Source organism: Embiotoca jacksoni, unplaced genomic scaffold (genome assembly GCF_022577435.1).
Source record: "Embiotoca jacksoni isolate LCO1_2020_lvr unplaced genomic scaffold, fEmbJac1.0.p SCAF_14, whole genome shotgun sequence".
Taxonomy (NCBI): Eukaryota; Metazoa; Chordata; class Actinopteri; family Embiotocidae; genus Embiotoca; species Embiotoca jacksoni.
This window is the reverse complement of record NW_027185274.1, coordinates 2,816,235-2,838,370: the sequence shown is the minus strand read 5'-3', so window position 1 is coordinate 2,838,370 and position 22,136 is coordinate 2,816,235. Positions and strand designations below refer to the sequence as shown.

The 22,136-nt window shown below is 42.9% G+C and overlaps 2 protein-coding genes across 3 annotated transcripts in view; both read right to left on the bottom strand.

Annotated features, from left to right (window-relative positions):
- Positions 1-7,791: 7,791 nt before the first annotated feature.
- kcne4 (potassium voltage-gated channel, Isk-related family, member 4) lies at positions 7,792-9,819 on the bottom strand. Its single transcript, XM_069147270.1, has 2 exons — positions 9,761-9,819; positions 7,792-9,329 (listed from the first exon to the last, which is right to left on the bottom strand). The coding sequence occupies exon 2, from the start codon at positions 9,289-9,291 to the stop codon at positions 8,746-8,748; it is 546 nt and encodes a 181-aa protein (XP_069003371.1). The 5' UTR covers positions 9,292-9,329; positions 9,761-9,819; the 3' UTR covers positions 7,792-8,745.
- A 1,892-nt stretch (positions 9,820-11,711) lies between these two features.
- acsl3a (acyl-CoA synthetase long chain family member 3a) overlaps positions 11,712-22,136 on the bottom strand; it is a 34,978-nt gene continuing 24,553 nt past the window's right edge. For both annotated transcript variants that reach the window (XM_069147467.1, XM_069147468.1), the window contains exons 9-15: positions 19,231-19,370; positions 18,938-19,110; positions 16,385-16,459; positions 15,565-15,756; positions 15,019-15,133; positions 13,472-13,629; positions 11,712-13,378 (exon numbers count right to left, since the gene is read on the bottom strand). In XM_069147467.1, coding sequence (XP_069003568.1) covers positions 13,221-13,378; positions 13,472-13,629; positions 15,019-15,133; positions 15,565-15,756; positions 16,385-16,459; positions 18,938-19,110; positions 19,231-19,370 — 1,011 coding nt within the window. In that variant the 3' untranslated portion in view covers positions 11,712-13,220. The remainder of the gene's footprint in view (positions 13,379-13,471; positions 13,630-15,018; positions 15,134-15,564; positions 15,757-16,384; positions 16,460-18,937; positions 19,111-19,230; positions 19,371-22,136) is intronic.

The window sequence follows — 22,136 nt, the reverse complement described above, 5'->3', positions numbered from 1 at the left end:
CTGTAATACCACTGATGACCAGTAGGGACTGGCTCCAAAAAAGCTCCGGTTTCAATAAAGTGTAAACTTTTCTCATTAAATACCAAGTCGATAATAGTTTTTCCACAAGTCATTATGGGGTAGTTTGCTAAAGTCACTCTTTCTGATCAAAGCTCTGCTGGTCCTTCTGAGAATAATTGCATTATTGATTAGATAGTAGACATCAGAGACAGGTGTGTCTGGGAGAGTGCCTGGTTTGATTGACAGGCCGGGGGTACAGCAACTTGTTGCTCCAAAGCGACACTTTACAAACCAATGGGTGGCATCATGGTGGGTTGCCACTATTTTTTTAATTTTTTTTTTAATTTTTCACCCTTTTCTCTTCAAACATACCTTTGCTCATTGCCTTCGTACTAACAGCTCTGTTGGAAAGTTTTCTTGGTCTCAGAGACCTTAACTTGACCTTCACCATTTCCTGTTAACTGCCACTACTTAATTACATTACAAACTGAGCAAACAGTTACCTGAATACACTTTGCTATCTACTGGTAGTCTTCTCCTGCTTTGTGGGCGTTAATTATAAACATTTCCAGAGTGCTGGGCAGCTGTTTAGAGGAGCTCGGAGCTGCTGATTGTTGGTCTGAGTACTTATGAAGTTCTGACATTTGCATCACCTGGACTTTCCAAGCAAACCATCGTGAGCAGGCCACATCGCTTACAAGCTCATTAACGTCTGAGACATCGCTAAAAGTTATCAGAGCTCAAACTTTTTTTCCCACAAACCCAAAATAAAACACTTTTCATTAAACTGCTGGAAAGAATGTGTCATCGTTGAGTTTGTGCCTTTTAGAGCTCGGTTTGTCCACAGTAACAGAAACTTGACCAGGGGACTGCACGACAGGCGAACACCTCTCGTTTGCAGCCGAAATCTCATTAATTCAGCAAAAGTGTGAGAAAGTTATGATGACCCGCTCAAGAGAAAGGGACATCAAAACAATATAATGAGACACTTTCTGTGATTAGACACTAACGGTCTCTGAGATGATGACAAAAGGTCACAGTCGATATGAGAACTCCAGACAAAGTTGTGGTTTTCATAATAAGCCCGTCAGCAGCGCCTCACGTCTCTGAGTGTACTTTTCATCCCGACTCCTTCCAGAAACAATCTTATTGCTTTGCTAAGCGGCTGTGAGCTGCAGTATGTACACAGTAGGATGAAGATGGATGCAGCTGAGGAGAGCCGTGTTCGCTTCGCTTTTTCAACGCTCACCGCCCCAGTCGGGTTAGCACAGGAAGGTGAGAGAAGAGATTCCTTGTTAACAGCGGCAAAAGAGCCATTTAACCGCACACGTGAGAAATTGTACTAAAATGTTCACATCCCTAATAATAACTCAGTAAGAGCCTGAGTGACGCAGACCTGCTGCATCACTGTAATTGCTTTGGCTTCGTATTATAATTTTCTGCGTCTCCATGACCCAGAAACGGTCTGGTAATTCATCACAGCCGCTCTAAACTTGCATGGCAGCTGCAAATTGACTGAGGTCTCTGCTGCTTTTATCAGGTGCAACGATTCAAACAATCAGCTCCACTCCAGCTAAGGGTTGGTGAAGTGGTTTTTTTTTTTCCTCTCTTGGTTGGTATTGACACTGTTTGATACCAAAAGCTGCAGATAGTTCCTTATACTATATACCAAAAATGTAATGAAATAAGTCTGACACACAAATTTGCTTGAAAGACATGGTTTCCCCGAACATCGCTTCTTCACCATCGGAGAGATAAAGTTGTCATGGTGGTTCTGTTGCCTGTTTGTGCCTCCAGCAGACACGGAGCAGCATTAGCATTTATTCAGAGTCCAGTTATTGGCCAACTCATGCAGATGTGAGTTCAATATTCCTTTTAGCTGTGCGTTGGTCCACTGACTCCACAGAGAAAAATCAGCTCTTTTGGCTGCTAATTGCTACACTCACACTTTCAATGTCCACATTTCATGGCACGTAGCGATGGGAGAAACTGCAGATGTTCATTCTCTGCGAGTCGACATCTTCCACGTTACAAATAGATATTTGATCCATTGTTAATATAATATTAATATAATATAGATTAATATAATATATTTAATATTTATTAAATATATGATATTATGTAATATATAATATATTTAAGATTTTTTTTTTTTTTTTACTATATTTTTTTTTTTTATTTCTTTACCTGTGACTATAATGCTGCTGTAGCGGAAATTTTTTTTTCCCATTGTGGAATTAATAGAGTATCTATCTATCTATCTATCTCTCTATCTATCTATCTATCTATCTATCTATCTATCTATCTATCTATCTATCTATCTATCTATCTATCTATCTATCTATCTATCTATCTATCTCTCTATCTATCTATCTATCTATCTATCTATCTATCTATCTATCTATCTATCTATCTATCTATCTATCTCTCTATCTATCTATCTATCTATCTATCTATCTATCTATCTATCTCTCTATCTATCTATCTATCTATCTCTCTATCTATCTATCTATCTATCTATCTATCTATCTATCTATCTATCTATCTATCTATCTATCTATCTCTCTATCTATCTATCTGTCTATCTATCTCTCTATCTATCTATCTATCTATCTATCTATCTATCTATCTATCTATCTATCTAATGATATTGATTTTCAACCTTGAAGCTGATGATTGACAGGCCTGGGGTGCATGTCTGGGGCAGGTGGGCAGATGTAATGTCCTCTGGTTCAGAGTCAGATCGTCCCCTTGCTCCTCCCCTTCTCTTCCAAATATGGTCACTTCTGGCTCCAAAAAACAAGATGGCGACAGCTGAAAGTCCAGACTCAAAACTCCAAAACAGCAGCTCACAAACCATCGAGTGATGTTGGGTTATCAGTTGATCTCACCCGTAAGGCAATGTAAATATGTGGCAATATTAATGCTAACTCAACTACTTATACTAATACGAAGTATTTCTTTATGGAGTTTGAATGAATTAGGTTCCCACTGACGACCAGCTCAGTGTCTATAGATCGATCAATTACAAATACTCACATTACAAACCCCACTTTCAGATGAGACCTCCACTTAATGAAAAGAAGTTTAATGAGATGACAGACGGGAGGAAGGAAGGAGGATGGTGAGGATGAAGAAGGGAGGAGAGATGGTGGGATTCAGAGTGACTCATTTCCAGACTCATTAAAGTGTGTGTGTGTGTGTGTGTGTGTGTGTGTGTGTGTGTGTGTGTGTGTGTGTGTGTGTGTGTGTGTGTGTGTGTGTGTGGACAGGGGGAATTGGGAGGGAGGGGGGGGGGCTGAGGCAGGACGCAGGCCTCGCCATCGACTCCCTCAGGGGGACACTAATGACAAACATCCTGCTTCACGGTGAAGGAGACGCTCCATGCTTTACATCTGGTCCTTATTCTCACCCTACTTACTCTCACTTGCTCTCTGGCTCTCTGTCCCACTGTCTCTCTCTCTGTCTCTCTGTCTCTCTCTCTGTCTCTCTGTCTCTCTCTCTCTGTGTCTCTCTCTCTCTCTGGCACGCTCACACTGCTGTTGTTGCAACATGAATGAGGGCGAGGGGGTAGTTTGCAGATATTTTCCCTGCACATTGCCGGAGATACAGCGGCCCATCGCCCGCCCCCTCTTCCCTCTTGATAATAAACGAATGCTTTGCTGTGTGGTTGTGTGTTCTTGGTGTGCATGAATAATTCAGCAGGGAGTTTATGTTATGTAGGAAACACAATTTAAAATGCTTCAACAAGTCTGCATCTGACTCAAGCTGTCCGGAAGATAGGAAGACACACGGGGAGAGCAGCGCAGCGCACGGAGGGGATTGTCTCACACTTTTGCTCCTCTTTTTACAGCGACTCCCACTTCTTTGATCTCGGGGGGTACAACTGTACTAAAAAGATGAAATGCAAAACTCTTTTATATTATTTGCTTGGAGTATTTGTTGTAGGAACTTCAGTAATCCTTCCACCAGCGATGCCTGAATCAATTTTTTGACACTCATCATCAGAAAAAGGCCCTTTAATGTCACAAATCTACAAATTGATCTAAATAATAAGATGCGTATAATCACCCCCTTTACTAAAAACACATCATTAATGGTGCAGCCAGAGGGCTTTAGATGTCAGGCAGGGTATTAGTGAATTGACTGTTGCATAAATACGCCTGCATCCAGACCCTGGCAGTATATTTGACGCCCTGTCAAAGCCATTGGCGTCAGAGAGACGCACGAAGGCACCCTTTGGTGTCAGCACAATGACAAGCCGGGACGAAGGAGGTCATGTGATGGAGTAGAAAGAGTGACAAACCCTAAGTTAGAAGGAGGAATGGAACAAAATACAAGATTTTCATCTGGGAGATCGATGCTTGAGTCTGTGAGTGAGCAAAAGACGATGTAACACAAGTAAGTCACTTATGTAACGTATGTAAAGTAACTTCAGTAAAACATGTAAAGTTACTTATTTTAACCTATTTGTCCTAAACCTAACCAAGTAGATGTTTTGTCTAAACCTACGGTGCCAGCTTTTAACCCCCTGGGATAAGAAGGTGTTGATCTAGAAGGTGCAGCTTTTGGTGGGTCAGAATTGTGGCAAAATTGACCCCTTAAAGACAAGATATCCGATCTGGTGTTCCTGCCTTTGCCCAAAGTGAGCTGGGATACACCCCCCCCCCCCCCCCCCAAAAAAAAAACAAAACCAAAAAAAAACAACACTTAACAAAGTGAACGAAAGTCAGGGGTGGATACTATAAAACATCCAGGTTAGAGAATTCCTTAATTTGCATCAATGATTAAGAGATGGGGAAAGCAACAGTTACTAATTAGCCATAAAGTGAGGCAGATGGGAATGTGATTAGTTTTACAGGTAGGCTATTTGCAGCCTGGTTCAAAGTTGACCTGATGGTGGCGCTAGATAAAAATTCATCCAGCAGATGTTTCACTAAAAACCAAAAATGGGAGAGTCAGCAAAGTTCATTCTGTAGAAATCATGAAAGTCTACAAACTATTGGGTGTCATATAGAGATATTTCTCAGGATAAATGGGAAAAGTTTTTGGTTTTTTTTTTTGCAAAGTGGTTGACTTGTGACCATGAATGCTTGCTGATCTTGCTGATGGATGTTGAAACTAATTTCGTCAGACTAAAAAGTCCTGAGAGATGAATCAGCCTGCAGACATATTTCACTTCCTGTCGCTGTGCTTCCAAAGACGGAGTCATGATGTCAGAACAAGACTTGGAAACGATGTCACCGAGAGACATGTGAGAAATCTGACATGAGTTCAGGCTTCAGATGCTGTGACTTCAGACACTGTGCTTACAAGAACAGTTCATCAGTTGCTTCACCTATTTGGTTTATGAGAGCGCCTTAAAGGCTTTGTGGCCATCAGACTAATTTCCATGTTTAGACTGCAAGCATAAATCTGAATTTTCACAGAAACACCTTCAAAGCAACAGTGTTCATGTCCTCGGGTGACCGAAGCCTATCGAGAAAAAGACTGTTGACTCATGAGCCCCACTCAACCTGACAAAGCAACTCTGCAGAGAAAAATGAATGGATAACTCAGCAAAGCTGACAGAGCCTTCTCCACATACACCAGTTGTAATTGCTGCCAAACATTCGTAGACTAAATAGTGACTTCAGGGTGCTGCTTACTTATACAGTCATGTATTTCACGTTTTATATTTGTAATGAATTAGAAACGCTTTGTCTCTCTTATGGTCTGCAAAAACCAGCCCAGTGTCATGCATGTAATACACCTGTCTGACCACTACCGTGTCAGTGCCATGTTTTGCCTTGCCTCAGTGTGAAAAGTACAACAAATATGACCAGGGTTGATGAAGGAGGTCATTTGACAGATTATAAAAGTGCGAGACGGAAGTTGGGCTGTGGATGGTTTTCACGATTCAAAGGAGAAGGGACCGAAATCCAAGTAGGTTTAATAAAACACACAAGTCAAGGCAACTGGGGAAAAACATGAGGGAAAAATCAGAGTCCGAAAAACGAGGGTATAAACCTGACGTGGTGAAGAATTTATACTGCAGCAAAAGTGTTGTGACTAACATGGGCACAATCCCAAACAGCACTAAAGCTGAAGCACTAAAACCTCATGGACTTCACTGAGTGTGGTGCTACAGCCAGTGTTTGAGTCTGTGATGTCAAAGTGGGACACACTACTATCGTGACATCACGCTGCTTGGAAACAACGCAACACCATTGGAAAAGAAAAAACACCACACCTCCAGGAAGTATGACAATCAACATTTCTATATTGGAGTTGACAGTATTTTGTTTTTACATATATATGTATAAAAAAATTTTTTTTAAATATTTTAATGTTTTAAAATTGTTTAAAACAAACAATTTTACAAACGTGCACTATATAACCACAGCAGCGAGTAGCCAGGATGTCTTCTCTACCATCAATGCTTGTTTTGTTTTTACATTTTGTGGTGGGCAGGTCAACCTCATAACCACATTTTATAGGCTACCAATTCCACTATGAACTATGGGCAAGTCAGCAGATATGCAGATCACAGTAAGGGCACAGGTAGACAGACTGAGGTTCTTTGGTGGACACACAGAGACACACAGAGAGAGAGACAGACTGAAACCAAGACAGGTTGGATGGCTCAAACCCAAGACTTTCATACAGAAGACCAGGTTTGAGTCCATGAGAAACCCATCTGGTGCTGAACCCCAACCACGTGGCTTTTGGTTGCCAAAGCAAGGAGGAATGTGGCACTGACACAATACACTGTAGTATTGAACACATTAAACCTACTTTGATTCTCATGAGAACTTTCAGGGGAGAAGATACGTTTAAAGTCCCCATCTCCTGAGCTTCTCAACTACATTTCTAAAATCCAGGGATGAAGTCAAGGCCCTTTAAAAACTCACATATGTCCCTGCAGTGCAGGTGACTTTCTTTGTTTGAATTCACAGAGATGTATTCACAGTGGGGCTGAATTTAAAATGACTGGATGAAAGAAAAAAAACAAACAGATGTGCACACATGCACACACACAAAACCCACCCAGACGCCGTTGGGCCTATCAGGGCTTTCACACTGTCAATACATGGACGTCATAAAATCGATGCGTGTATTCCCTCCGGCTGTTGTTGTTGCTGATGTTGGTGTGGCGAGCTGTCATTGCAGTGAGTTGTGGGACTCGGAGCCTGCAGCGCTGCTGATAGCCCGTGTTTGTGTGTGTATGAGCGTGTGTGTGTGTGTGTGTGTGTGTGTGTGTGTGTGTGTGTGTGTGTGTGTGTGTGTGTCTGTCAACAGAAAACCTGAAGCTGCCTTCCGGCATCTTGTCGCCGTCAGACAGGATATCTGTTGATTGAAAGAGAAAGAAAAATGCCTCTGGGAGTCGTCGCTGTTATCTGCTGGTCTGCTGTGTCAAACCAACATGTGATAATCCGGTCAGATGGGTCCATTAACGCAGTCCGTGATCCATCGGGGTGGGGGGGGGGGGGTCCCATGCATAACCTTAAATCTCCACACCAACAATAATATTACCAATGAATGAAAAAAACAAACAGCTGTTCAGGTTTAACTAAGGATATGTGCAGGAAATATGAACTTCGGTGGTACTGATCTGCTTATTAACTGTCCTATTCTGCATTATTACCCATTCTAAATATAACATGGTTATAATAGTCAGGATTTCTCCTCTATTTATTCTCCCTTTCATTGCCCTCGCTTGTCAGAAGCCACCACTACAACACTGCCCTCCACTGGTGAAAGATCATAGTACAAAAAACAAACAAAAAAAGAACAAGTCAGAGAGCAGACTTCAATTCAAAAGCATTTATTTTTTTTCTGTAACACTACAAGTATCCCATCTTAAATTAAGCCGTACAGAGTGACAAATACAAACTGTATGTACAGTGCATTGCTTCCATCAAGTAAACCTAACTCATTGATTGTGAATGAACAGCGTGTGTCCATCAGGGAGCTACAAACAAACACATTTGAGTTACAGACAACCTTTCAAGTGGGTTCCAGGTACGTTTCCATCACTCGAGGCCGAACTGGCGAGAGCGAGTCAAGTTCAGTTTGAGACCAAATGGCACCACAAGGCCAGTCTTCCGCTCAGTCCCCTGCAGGGTGAGTCATCATCAGCCCAGACCGGTGCAGTGGTTCTCAGGGGGGCTCCAGCAGGGAGGGGCCACCACAAAACCAGGCAAAGATACAGTAAAATCATACAATAGTGAACAATCTGATTTACAGCTGAGTTTTAATGTTAACATGATTGTACTGACTACCTGTAAATGATCCTAACATGCAGCCATTATCTCGTCGTTTAAAATAAGGACATCTAAAGAACTAAAAAATAAAATTCCATGTGGCCTAATGTGATGTGTGTGTGTGTTTCATGCTGCCACTGGCACTGGTAAGGTGTGGCATTGAATGAAAAGGTGTTAATGTGTGCAGCAGCGATCATCCAAGTCATGTCGAAAAAAAATGGTCTGTGCAAATGCCCCTAAAAGTGGTACTTAGTGCAACTCAGATCTAAAGCATGTCACACCGGCCACTCAGGCTCTGTTTCCATCTCTTTCATGGAAATCATAATATAGATCATGTCGGTTCAGGAAGTTGTGTTACAAATAGAGGATTTAACTGAAGGTTGGACTCTCTGGGCCTCTTTAATGTGAAGACGCCTGCACGAGCTCGAGGTTGTCTCTCCAGGTAATATGTGTCCTCTTTCACGCGCGGGATGTTACGCACAGTTTTTCGGGGCAAAGTTCAGCCCGAATCGTCTCCGCTGGTCTCGAACACCGCCTTCGGGTTCTCCTCCGGTCCATCCGCCGTGCCGCTGTCCGACTCCTCTTCGATGGTGAAGCGCGTGTCCGCGGAGGAGCACAGAGAGCTGACGCTGCTCTGCTCCGTGCACAGCGCGCACGCCAGTGGAGAAGGCAGCGCGCCCTCGTGATGGAGGTATCCAAAGTGGTTGCCGTGGTTACCGCAAAAGGGCAGGGACACCTGCACCGAGGGCAGTCCCGAGACAGCGGCCGGGAAGGTGAGGTTGTGGCTCTTGGGCACGGCGCCCCATTCCCGCTGCTCCTCCTCGTGCACCAGGCGCGTGAAAATGTTGATCCTGCTCTTCTCTCGCCTCTTGGAGCGGAAGTAGCCCAGCATTATACCACAGAGGAAGACTCCGTAGAAAGACACGACTGTTAATATGTACAGGTACGCGTTCCCGTTGCCTTTGTCTTCCTGAGAGCCCGCGGTGCTCTGTGTGTGCAGGAAGACGCGTTTGGGTGACGCGGTGGAGTTTTCCAGGTGCTCCATTTTTCAGTGCAGCCTTTGCCGGGAACCTAGAAAACGCGCTGGAAAAGATACAGAAGTACATATTTGAATATAAGAGGCTTTTTCTTTTCTTTTCTTTTCTTTTCTTTTCACCTACGCACAAGGATAGCTTTTTCAAATAACAAATTGTTCGGGATTTATAAGTTCAGTTTCGTAGAGTGACTCTTTTCGTGTGTAACTGGTGAGGAAATATGTCAAATATGTTTAAATATTTTATTTTTCACAAGCACATTTTATCATTGTTTTACAAGAATACATTCACTTTATTTTGAAGTTATTCTCTTATGTTACATTTTGCGTGGTGTCATTTCTGTACTTTTTAAGTTAAGTTAAAGAAACACTTTCCAGAAGTTATTAAAAAGTTACCAAAAGTCGACACAAACATTTAGTTTAATGAAAACTAAACTAACAATAGAAACATTAACGACATTTCCAGGTTTCGTCAACTCACCGAACTGAGTAGCTCTGGCTCATGTGAACCACTTGTGTCTTCGTGCAGATCCTCTGGAGTTCGGCAGAACTGATAAAATGGATGAAGTTATTTATACAGAGACCCCAGAGTGTCATCATGAGTCACGTGACAGGGTCTCGTTGTAAAATGAGCCCTGTGTATATGGAAGCCCTGCTGGACGGTTATGTTTACAAAAGAAAAATGAAATAAAGTAGATGTTTTTTTTTTTTTTTTTTTAATTATTCATACATCTGGGTGATTTATGTGTAATCACATGCTCATGAGTATATATGATTTACTATCTTCAGAAAAATTACATCAGCCCTCCAGAGTCCAACAGAAAGTGGCTCACAGGAGACGAGATGGAAAAATACTTTATCGAAGAAACTGCAACTGTTTAGAAACTGGTGATGAGAAGTGAATTAATCTTGGAGTCGCCCACTCAAACTCTCCTTCAAAGTCTATGAGGGCTAGCACTAGCATATCTACAAACACCTCACTGGACCAGTCTCCTCATTTTCCATCAAGCTTACAATGAATACAATAAATACATCTACTGCACTCATCTCATCACACAGTTGGTTTCAATTTCATTCAAATGGACCTAAAGCCTATGAATAAAATCATGTTAATCTGTATGAATGATGCAGAGAAACGGGCAGCGCCATCTTTCCACGAGGGGTTTGTATTCTCACTGTCAAATACTCCATTTACTTCAAGACTGAAGTTTGAAGGTATACATATTTAAATCTTCAGCAAAAGTATTCCTTCAGTTTTGTAAATGTACCAGTAAAACAATGTAGGAATACTCCATTACAACTAAAGATCCTCAAATAAAAATACATAAGAAATATCAGCAAAATACAAAAAAAAAAAAAAAAATAATCAGATGTAAAAGTAACTTATGACTGATACTTTGGCGTATGTATATAGCTTGTCTTTGTTCTCGCTGCAAGAAGTGAAGGTAGTTTTAGCTGATGTAATCCAGTTGTGTTCAACCTGTGGGTCACACCCTTCCAAAGAGTCACGTGAAAAATTTGGGTATAGAAAATGTTATTGAAGAGGAAAAACATTTATTTTAAAATTTTTGTACTTTATTTTTTAACATCTGTGGAAGTCAAACAGTTTTTTAAATTACAACCCCGTTTCCCAAAAAGTTGGGACGCTGTGTAAAATGTAAATAAAAATGGAATTTTGCAAATCACATGAATTTATATTTAAAATAGACCAAAGACAACATATCGGATGTTAAAACAGAGAAATTGTATTGTTTTATGAAAAATATATGTTCTTTTTTTTACTTGATGCCAGCAACCTGACCAATCAGCGACCAGTCACACTTGTTGCTGATTGGTCCCTCCATCAGAGTGGCTGTGCAAACGCTAATATGAGCCAAATTACCAGACTGTAATCACAGCGAAGAAAACTGAAGCTCCAAGCGACAGTTGGCACAGACAGGTTAGACCTTTCCATAGAACTACAGAAAACAAAAGTCATTTAGAAATAAAAGTCCTCATGCTGTTTTAGTTTTTTTTTTTTTTTTTTTTTAAATCCACCATAATTTGAATGAATAGTTTTGGGGTTTTAGTGTATTTTTCAGTCACTTTAAGGGTGGCTTTGTTGCTTTTAAAAGCTTGATCTCCAGGTGACCGATGTAAATCAATAGTCTTGACTGAACTCCACCCATTTCATCAGACACGGCCAAATACTGGGAATTCACGCCTCAAAACTAGAATGACTGTTGAGCATTAATGGCCGAATCGAATTAGGGTTCAATTAGTCATCAGTTATTGAATCAGGGAGGGCTGATTTCACTCTTTAGCTGGTGACACAAACATCGATTTTTACACCCAGTCAGGCTGATGTGCTCAGAGCAAAAGAATCCAAGTGATTAATGCTTTCAATTCAACGCATTAAACTGTGAATGTGACGGAAATAAAAGGCTCTCACACAAAGACCAAACACAATTTTTATTCACTTCATTTGGGAGTTTTTTTTCAAAGGCAAATTACAAATAAATAGTTGGATGCAATTATGTTACAAAGGCTGGTTCTCGCAGTGGAGCTCCAACACTGCTCTATGACACAAAGTTGAAATAGAGACTAAACGTTTGTTTCCTCTGCTGATCACAGCTCCACCTGTGTGCGATTGAGTAAAAACATCAAATTAAAAATCAGTCAGGAATTACAAAGGCAAGACTCAGAGTCTGGAAGAAAAAAGGCAACAACAAGTGTCGTTGTGTGTGTGTGTGTGTGTGTGTGTGTGTGTGTGTGTGTGTGTGTGTGTGTGTGTGTGAAACTGATGAGTCACACACTCGTTCTCGTGCAAGTGACAAAATATATGTGACAAGGCTTTAAGCAGAATAAATGTGAGCTACGCACACAGAAGTCCCACTTAAAAACAGGTTCCCACACACACTGAGAAACTTTTGTTTCTGTACTGTTTGTCATCAAATCGTGGAGAAATGACCTGTTTTCATATTGCACAATGATTCATCAAATACAGCGATTACACAGTAATTTCATCTCTAATGGGAGCAAGTTGATGTGCATGTTTGTGCAAACTTGTCTGTACACATAGAAAATTATACTCTCATTGTAGGAAAATTAAATAGATTAAACAACAGTGCATTTGTGGTTTCTTTTTTTTTCTTTTTCCTTTTTTTTTAAATAAGCCTCGTAGTTGTAATTTGGTCATTTTCCTAAAGCAGCCTGACTGAAAGATAAAAAATCATGAGACCAGAAAGCGCTCAGGGTTTTCTGCCGACCTGCTCTCTTCTGCCCTCGAATGACTTTGTGCTTTTGGTATGAAGACGTGCTGACGGGAGAGACGCCCCACAAGCGTGGGAGTCGCAGTCTGCCTGTGGGTGGGAGGCAAAATAAACCACTGACAGAACTCAAAACAAGTCAAAGAAAAAAAAAAAAAACAGGAAAATTAACCGTCTCCTGACCTGCAGGAAACGCAACAAAGAAGCGCGAGAAGCAATTCCAGATCTAGAAGTTAAATGTTACGAGGAGAATCACAATGAGCTGATTTAGAGACGTACTTGATCGAAAGCACAAACCGACCTGAGCTTCTGCTGTGGCACTCAGACGAGAGTTCAACAAACACGCTGCGTTTCATAACTCACATCTGGAACAATAAGGACCTCCGCAGACGGAGGTCACACACCTGGATGAACAACTGGAAGAGGCAGGAGCGGACAGGGATGTCGCGTGTTTTCCTGTTTTCCTGTAAGCAATTTCTCAGCCTGTCTTTTGTCTCAAATTCAAGTAAATGCTGGTTAAACCTTCTTTGTCTGAGATCTTAGGATCTTTAAGATTTACCACAGCTGTAGGCCGCTGCGGCTCTCATTGATGGGGTGGAGGGTGGGAGGGCGGGGCGGAGGGTGCTGAGAGGGTTTCAGAGTCACGCGGTGGTCTGGTGAGTGCTCTGAGAATAAACACCTCTGTGCTACACTTCATTTACCACCGTACATCCTCTCGATGTCGTCCTGGTAATGTGTTTTCAGCTCCTTGCGCTTGAGCTTGAACGCGTCAGTCACCAGTCCCATCTCGGGGGTCCACGCTTCTGGGCTTAGACGGATCTTGCGAGGGATCTCGAAGCGCTCCAGCTGGGCTACGATGAAACAAGACGAAACATGAACTTGGTACCAACTTGGTGTGGAGCTCTGAGCTGAAGTTTTTGACCTCTTCTTTGACCTCGCTTTACCTGTGAGTGCAGCCTCAGTGATGACCTTGAGGACCAGCTCCTCCATGGCCTTGCTGTTGCAAAGCTCCTCGCACGACCCGCAGATGCCGTACTGGTCGGCCAGAGCCAGCAGCTGCTTCTGGTTGGGCACCACGAAGCTGATCACGTATGTCTCATCACTGCAGAGCAGGAACAGGAGGACGGGAGGCAAGGTGTGAAAGGGGAAGAAAAACAGAGCAGTTATTGAGTGAAACGTCCCCAGCGACCGACCGCTGGGCCGAATAAGGTGATGGAGCACGAACACATTCGTCCGGCGAAGGAACCATCAACTCTTCACTGAGCGAGATATTTAGCCATGTAAGGAGCTGGAAACAACTCATGCCTGAACAGAGTGTGCACAGATTGCAACCTTCAAATCCCCTGAAAACACTCAGTCTGTTGCACAGTGACACAGAAGTGAATAAACATTTCGGGCTGCAGAACAACACTCAGATTGTGAGTCAGAACGACCGAACATGTCTGTGTTTTTGAGTGTGAAAAGCTTTCCGTGGTATCGTAGGACCCAGAAGGCTCCGCCACCTTCAAACCTGTTGTACTGTGACCGCAAATGTGTCTCCGTAGAAGTCCCACTGGCATTGAAAGCATTAACTTTCGGCTTTGTCCCGGTGTGATACGAATTGTGAGGCAACGATTGAGTGCTTCAAAATAAAGCAAACACATCATTCTGATTGAACAACAGAAGGTTCAGTTCCTGTTAAACACGAACGGAGCACACCGCGGTTAACAATCAACATCAGCACCGGGCCTACGTGGATTTTTGTCACCAGTGGTAGATATGCATTTGCAATTTCACCATGGAAAATCATCTACAGAGAATGAATGAAGCAGTGAGCCGGGTGAGGTGTTTTGTGTGATATTTGTGTTTTAAGAGGGGCAGAACGTCAATGTCCGAGATTGAAAAGAGGCATCAGGTCTGGAGCTCAACCAGGTTTGTCTTCTTTGACATTAGCCGGGTTGTGCACCATGAATTTGTCCCCCAGGGTCAGACTGTCAACACAGAGCTCTACTGTGGCGCTCTGAGGCGTTTGAGGGAAAACATTTGGTGCAAGCGACCTGAACTGTGGCGCCATGGCAACAGGGTTCTCCAACATGACAACGTGTCCGCTCGCAGCGTGTTGAAAACAGGCCCGTGGCTTTGTGTTGATCTCTACCAACTCCTGGGAGGTAAACTTCACTCTTTACCTGTTAGCAACTCGACTTCATTCAAAACAATTCAAAAACCTAACAAAGAGCGTCAGCAAAAGAGCTGCAGAGTAGCATTTCATTTCATTTTGACAAGAACAACAATAACAACAATAACTGCCAAGTGCAGATTGAACATTTAGTAAGTAGCTGAGAAGAAGTTGGAACGACTTGAAGGAGTTTTCAGCTCACACTACATCCAAGTACACAGGCAGCACAGCCAATGAGATGTCCAACAGTTTATTCAGCTGTACGTCATTAAATGGACGATGATGTGTGCTCTTCATTGGATCAATAAAGTACCACGTTTACAACCCCTCACACACCTGTTGGCATAGGCACAGATGTTGTCAATCAGAGGGCAGTTCTTCAGCATGGCCTCCACCTTTCCCAGAGAGACGTACTCCCCCGCCTGCAGCTTCACCAGGTCCTTCTTCCGATCTGGAAACACAGCAGAGGCAGCTGCCCGTAACAACATGTGTGTGTCCATGTACAAGTACGGACGCACGTGCGTGTGTGTGTGTGTGGGTGTGTGTGTGTGTGCGTGCATCTCAAGAAGAAGGGACAAAGTGGACTCTGTGTATCGGACCAGCGTCATCGAGATAAAAGAGAAAAGTTCTGGCTCGCTGGAGTAAACAGAACTGTGGAGTAATTATAGGAAGTGCAGTCAGATCTGATTTGTTAAAGTCTTTCCTGCCAGACAGATGAATGGAGGCGAAACAGAGAGGTTGTCTGGCAGAAGTTCAAGAGTGTGCCGCACAATGTTGATAATTTATGCTTTTGATGTAGTAGCACTACATGGACATCCTCAAGTGGAAATCTGCACCTACAAACTGCCTCTCTGTCCTCTGACGTCCACACATGCTGCTCACCGATTATCTTGAGGCACCCGTCTTCCTGAAACTCTCCGATGTCTCCCGTGTAGAACCACCGCTGGCCGTTCTCATCGACGAAGAAGTCCTCGTGGTTCTTCGCCTCGTTCTTGTAGTATCCCATGGTTACGTTGGGTCCACCAATGAGAATCTCCCCTCTGGGATGAGGCTTGTCAGTGCTACGGTAACCACCTGAAAAGGAGGCGAGGAACATCAGTGGCTTGTACATTCAACTCCCCACATCCTGCTACACAATCATTTTATTGAGATAAAAACCAGGCGTTGTGTTTACTTTAAATTCTATTTCTGCTTTGCAAAACAAGCAGGCAGTAAAGTCAACTTGATAAGTATCAATATTTCACAGTGCGCAATAAAAATGAGTTATTATCCGTTACGTAAAAAGATGGAAGTTGAACAGGAGTCGGGAGAAAAGGGGTCGGCGTTCCTTACAAGGTGATGGAATGGTGACAATCTCACCAGCCTGAGAAATGTAGAAATGAGAAGTGGATGGAAAGTGTGTGTGTGTGTGTGTGTGTGTGTGTGTGTGTGTGTGTGTGTGTGTGTGTGTGTGTGTGAGAGTGAGAGTGATCAGACAGAGAGAGAGAGAGAGCGTGTGTGTGTGTGTGTGTGTGTGTGTGTGTGTGTGTGTGTGTGTGTGTGTGTGTGTGTGTGTGTGTGTGTGTGTGAGAGTGAGAGTGATCAGACAGAGAGAGAGAGAGAGCGTGTGTGTGTGTGTGTGTGTGTGTGTGTGTGTGTGTGTGTGTGTGTGTGTGTGTGTGTGTGTGTGTGTGTGTGTGTGTGTGTGTGTGAGCAGGCTCACCCTCCGCCCAGTCTTTAAGCTTGATCTCACAGCAAACCAGCGGTCCTCCCACTCTCCCAGTGCTGTAATCCCACACTGGAACAGACAATAAAACCACACACACACACACACACACACACGCACGCACGCACGCACGCACGCACGCAGGCACACACACACACACACACACACACACACACACACACATATACACACAAGCCCACTTGGATCACGGCAGGACATTTATCGCCATAGCAACACGACCTCACTTGCTCCCTCGCCATGGAAACCCCATCCCACAGGAGTGCTCACAACACAGTGTTCTAGCTCAAATGACCGCAGTGGAGGTGGCGTGCAGCGGGCAGCGGGCAGATCTCTTTGTTTTGTGTTGCTGGGAAAGGCTGAGAGGATTTCTGTTATTTCACCGAAGCCAACAAATTAGCTGCATGATGATCGTAGCAGACATCCCCACCACAGATGTGAGAGGCATTAATGCACATTCATAAAAAAACCCACAACAACAAGATTTTCATGTTTGTGAGAAGCTGTGAGGAATGTCTGTGAGCATGAACTTTCACATCCATTACTTTGGATTTCACAACAGGCTAAAATCTTGATACTAACTGGGATCTCAGTGTACAAAGAATTGTTGCTCATGTTGATTTATCCAGAGTGCTCTGTCTTTTCAAAACAGACATCCTACTTCCTCCTCTGTTTACTGCAGCCTCGGCACAATATGTCTGCTAATCCTTTGCCTCTCATCCATTTTCCCATCCCCGGCTGTAAAACGCTCCGTCCCTCTCCGTGTCCTCCCACTGCTTTCATTTTTGCTCTCAGCTTGTGGAAACTTCATCATTTTAATAACTCAGTTGCTCAATAATATGCAACGTTTCCAGCTGATTAACTTTAATTTAGAGCAAATTACTTATTTAATCTCATTTTAGTTACAAAGCAGCTGTTCCTGTTGATGTCCTGCTGTTGTCTCACAGTGAATCACTGCAGATGAACAAGACTAGGAGCCTGTTCATACCTGGCAGTAACATCCATCCTGGGTGATCGCATCACAAGTGCACAGCTAGAACTGTAGGCGTGAACGCACGCCGGATGCATTGGGATCCCACTCAGACCACATTCAGAGGAGGTCACTGACATCATCTCAACTTTTTACAATTAAAATATCTCATTTTATTTGGGTAGCCTAACCTGACCACAGGCCTGTCAATCAAACAGACACGCCTCCAAAAACACAGCTTTTTGAAGCTTATTTTCCAGTTAATGACGGGATTATTTTCTGATCGACGGCCAGAAAACTAAGATGGAATGACTTTAGCGAACGACACCGAGATAACTCTCAGAGGGTTTATGGAGCCGACCTCTAGTGGCACTTGGTGGTATTTCTTATCAGCCTCATTTTTCAAACCCGGAAGCTTCGTCCACTTTTACATACAGTCAATGGGCCTCATTCACCAACCGTTCTTAAGAAGAAATTTCTTCTTAAATCCCATTTACGCAGATTTTTACTAAGATTCTGGCATTCACCAATGTTTTCTTATTTGGGATTTGTTCTTAGGTAAGAACCAAATCTACGAACACTCAAGAGCAGACGTACGCACATCTGAGTGCTGAAATGTTTGTGCCAAATCATTGGTTTTGCGTTTTCTTCAATTCTACACTTGTATAATATTATATTATTTATTCTACAATGATATTTTTTATATCTTTTATTTTAAAAATTATTTTCATTACTTTACAAAGGCTTTGAATAATCACTACACTAACACCCTGACAAGCGGAAAACAGCTTTGCCTTCCAGGTTTGACAGCAATGAATTGCTTGGTAGTTAATTAAAATGTATTTGACTTTTACATTGTGATTCTTTATATATTACAATTATTCTCGAGAAGGAAACACATCACTAAAAAAACCAATAACACACTTTACTTTCAGTTTCTAAGCTTTCTGTGTTTCTGGGATTGTAATAGTGGCACTGTTCACCTGGCTGTCTGTCAGGTGAACAGGATCTTGGGGCAGGTGAACTGGTTCTGGGGGCAGGTGAACAGCTTTTTCTGTTCACCTCCTGCTGAAGTTGTTGTTCCTCTTGGAGTTCGCTGCTCTACCGTCTGTCAGAATTATTTATGTTTCATTCAACTTCTCTCTTCTCCTTCACCGTCTGTGACTGTGCACACGGCACTGCAGTCTCATGTCCTTTTATGGGCATTGGCAGGGCATTTACTTGTGCTAATTAGGGACAACTGGCACACGCTTTTAGTTTACGAGGACCGTGGATCAGTCTAAGAACAAATCCGGGGTTTAAGAACACGGCGTGAATCTGACGCAGACTTTTTCAGAGGACATTTCTTCAGAACAAATTCAAGAAAAATCTTAAGAAGATATTGGTGAATGAGGCCCTATGATTTGAATCCAACCCATGATCTGTTCCTAAACATAACCAGGTGTTTTTTTGGTTGCCAAAGCTAAGGCACCTTAGGCACTTGAGGCAACACGTGACTCTAACATGGTACCCTCTAGTGGACTGACAGGTGTATTACACGCTTGTTTTACATTTCTGCTTACGTTCACTAATGGTTCCAGCGCCGCAGGTCTCCGTCAGACCGTACCCTTGACCGACGGGGCAGCAGAAACACACATTCATGAAGCGCTGCGTGGCTGCTGAAAGCGGCGCGCCTCCTGATAACAAGACCCGCGTCCGACCTCCCAGCAGAGAGCGGACTTTCCCAAACACCAGCCTGGATGGACAGACGAGAGAGGATATTAGAAAAAGGCAGGTATCTACCACATCAGGAAATTATCTTACTTTTAACAATGCCTTAAGACTCTCGCACAACTGCGACAACTCATCTACATACCTGTCACACAGTGGTGTGCTATATCCTTTGGCAAGCTGCTCCAGTTTGTAGTTGTACGCCAGTATGAAGAGTGTTCGCTGGACACAGCTCATCTCCTCGACCTTGGTCATCACATTCTTATAGATGCGGTCCATGATCTCCTGGAGTCAGGAGGTGGGACAGGTAGGTGAAATAGACAAAGAACACGACGTGATAAAATGAATGAAGAAGAGAAAACAGTAGGGGGAAACAAGTGCGACTGATAAAGAGACAAATTGGAAATGCAAAGCAGGAGAATACTTCACACTGAAGGCAATATGAGATGATAAATATTGGATTTTGTACTGAACTGCTTGATGAAAAGATATTTTGAGAGAAATGACTTGCTGCACAGTTGCATTGTCCCTGCAGCTCCTAATATAGCAGTCGGTGAGAGCTCTGTACAGATTCATATAAAACCAAGGATGAAGTTAAAATCATGATATTTTCATAATTGTGGCTTGTTTTTTTGTTGCCATATTTAAAAAATAAAAATAATGATAAAGATTATCTTAAGAAACTTTGGCGGTCGTCTCTGCTCTGGAGGAATTTACTCTGACCCAAGCTGAACACAATCGTTGGCTTATAAAATCGTAAAGAACACTTTCTGCAAATAAGAGTCCAAACAACAAGTGAGATGGAACAAACAGGCAAAATGTGGAACATGTGCTCCTTAAATTTAGTTGTATAACAGTAATGCTCCCCAATGGACTACTAACAGAGAGTGACCTACAAAATCTGAGACAAAACAAAGGAATCCACAACATTAAATCTCTCCAAAAGTTGAATGAAACGTATCAGAGAACTGCATTCATCTGCAGGAGTGAAATGGGACGCCAGACGATCATGATCTGAATCATTCACACTCAGCAGCTCTTTTGCGAAAATGTTCATTGTGGTATTAGGAGATATGATTTGTGACTGTTGCATGAGGCAAGGCAGAACAATTTCCAGAAAATGTACAAACTCTGTGCTCCCTTAGAGCGGCTATAAACAATATTATGCAATAACGATGCTTTCATGTGGTCACAGATGAACCTACAAAGAATTATGTCCAGAATGTGCAGCTTCCTCCAGCTTTATGGGGCTTTATAGTGAACTTTGGGCTGTTTGATTGATTAACTCCCTTTTTCAGTTTTGGGTCACTCTTAACTCTATTAGAGACCTACTGTGCTCGACCTGCTCAGCATCAAACAGCAGATAGACACAGTTAGAATCCCTGTGGTGAACATAGTGAAGCATTTAGCAGCCAGAGAACCAGTAATTTCCCTCAGGAGTTGGTGGAGGCCAAAACAGAGCTAAAACATAGCAAATATTGAATTCACATTTCCCTGCTGGCCAAAAACCCAACTCCAAATGAAAGTTCATGTTTCACCCATTGACTGTATAGAAAAGTGGATGTAGCTTCCGACTCTGAAAAATGAGGCCACGAGAGGTTGGCTCCAAAAAGAGTTTTGGTCTTGTTAGCTAAAGTTGAGCCTTCTTATTAGTTTTCTGGCGGTCCATCTGAAAATAATCGCGTCATTGATTAGAAAATAAGCTTAAAAAAGCTTTGTTTTTGGAGGGTGTTGCCTGTTTGATTGACAGGCCTGTGGTGTAGTCAGGTTACAGCTATCAGTGGGCGGGACGTAGTATTGCCAGGTTTCCAATCAGATTGAGTGGGAGGCGCCCACTCTGTAGCTCTGTATCCACCAATTTAGGTTAGGTTAGGTTAGGTTAGGTTAGGTTAGGTAGTTACTTTATTAATCCCCAAGGGGAATTTTTTTTCCAATTTCCACCAATGTCTGAAGAAAAACATTCTTCTCAACTGGTTCTGTTAAATTAGGTTAGGTAGAATAAAAAGGGTCTAGCTGAGCATTTTTGCTTGAACTGGCAGCTTACAGGTCGGTGAGTGTTTCAAAACGTGTTGAAAAGACTCAAAGAGGCCTTCTGTCATGACATACTCTTATGCATGTTGAAGGGAATTTCATGATTTCTCAAGGACAAACTGGATAAAATGGGGGTGAAACGGTGATAGGAACAGGATGGTGCTGGGAAGAGGAATGTCAATCATAGGAAATGGAAATATTTTGTACTGTCAATGGGACAAAGTGGAGAGAAGTGAAACCCACAGATTAACTACACTTATTACACCAATCAGCAGAGTCCTCAAAAGTTGGTCTCACTTAAATGGGGGAAAGGGCACAAACAAAACAAAAAAGCAGTAAAAAGCAGCTGCTCACAGTGGGGGTACATATATGTGTGTGTGTGTGTGTGTGTGTGTGTGTGTGTGTGTGTGTGTGTGAGACGCTAGAGCAGAGAGAGAAGAAGTAGACACAGGATTCATGCAGCAGTCTGTTGTCATATCACAGCAAACAATTTGTGTGTGTATGTGTGTGTGTGTGTGTGTGTGTGTGTGTGTGTGTGTGGTTGAGTGTGTGGTTGAGTGTGAGTGTGAGTGTGAGTGTGTGTGTGTGTGTGTGTGTGTGTGTGTGTGTGTGTGTGTGTGTGTGTGTGTGTCGTGGGGATAACCACATGGGGCTTTCTCACGTTCTGTTTACAGCTGTGAATGGTTCCAGAAACTGGGGCCCTTTGGCCTTTACACTACGACCGCTGGGAGTTGGGGTGGGCGGTGGAGGGTGGGGGTCGGAGGGGAGTTGGTGGGGGCTGTCGTCATGATGTGTGAGAGAGGGTGAGAACGCAGCAGCGACGATGTACCGTCTCGAACTAGCGGCCGTACTGTCTAACTAACACGATCAAAGGTATTTGAGAGGTTTAGTCGTTTCAATTTTCTTCATGGCAGTAAAGTTCCATCATGTTTCACTGACTAGTAGAAAACATCACATGACGATTAAAACAGAGTCATCACTGCAAAGTCAGGATTTCACCTTTTATATGGGCTTGACTTA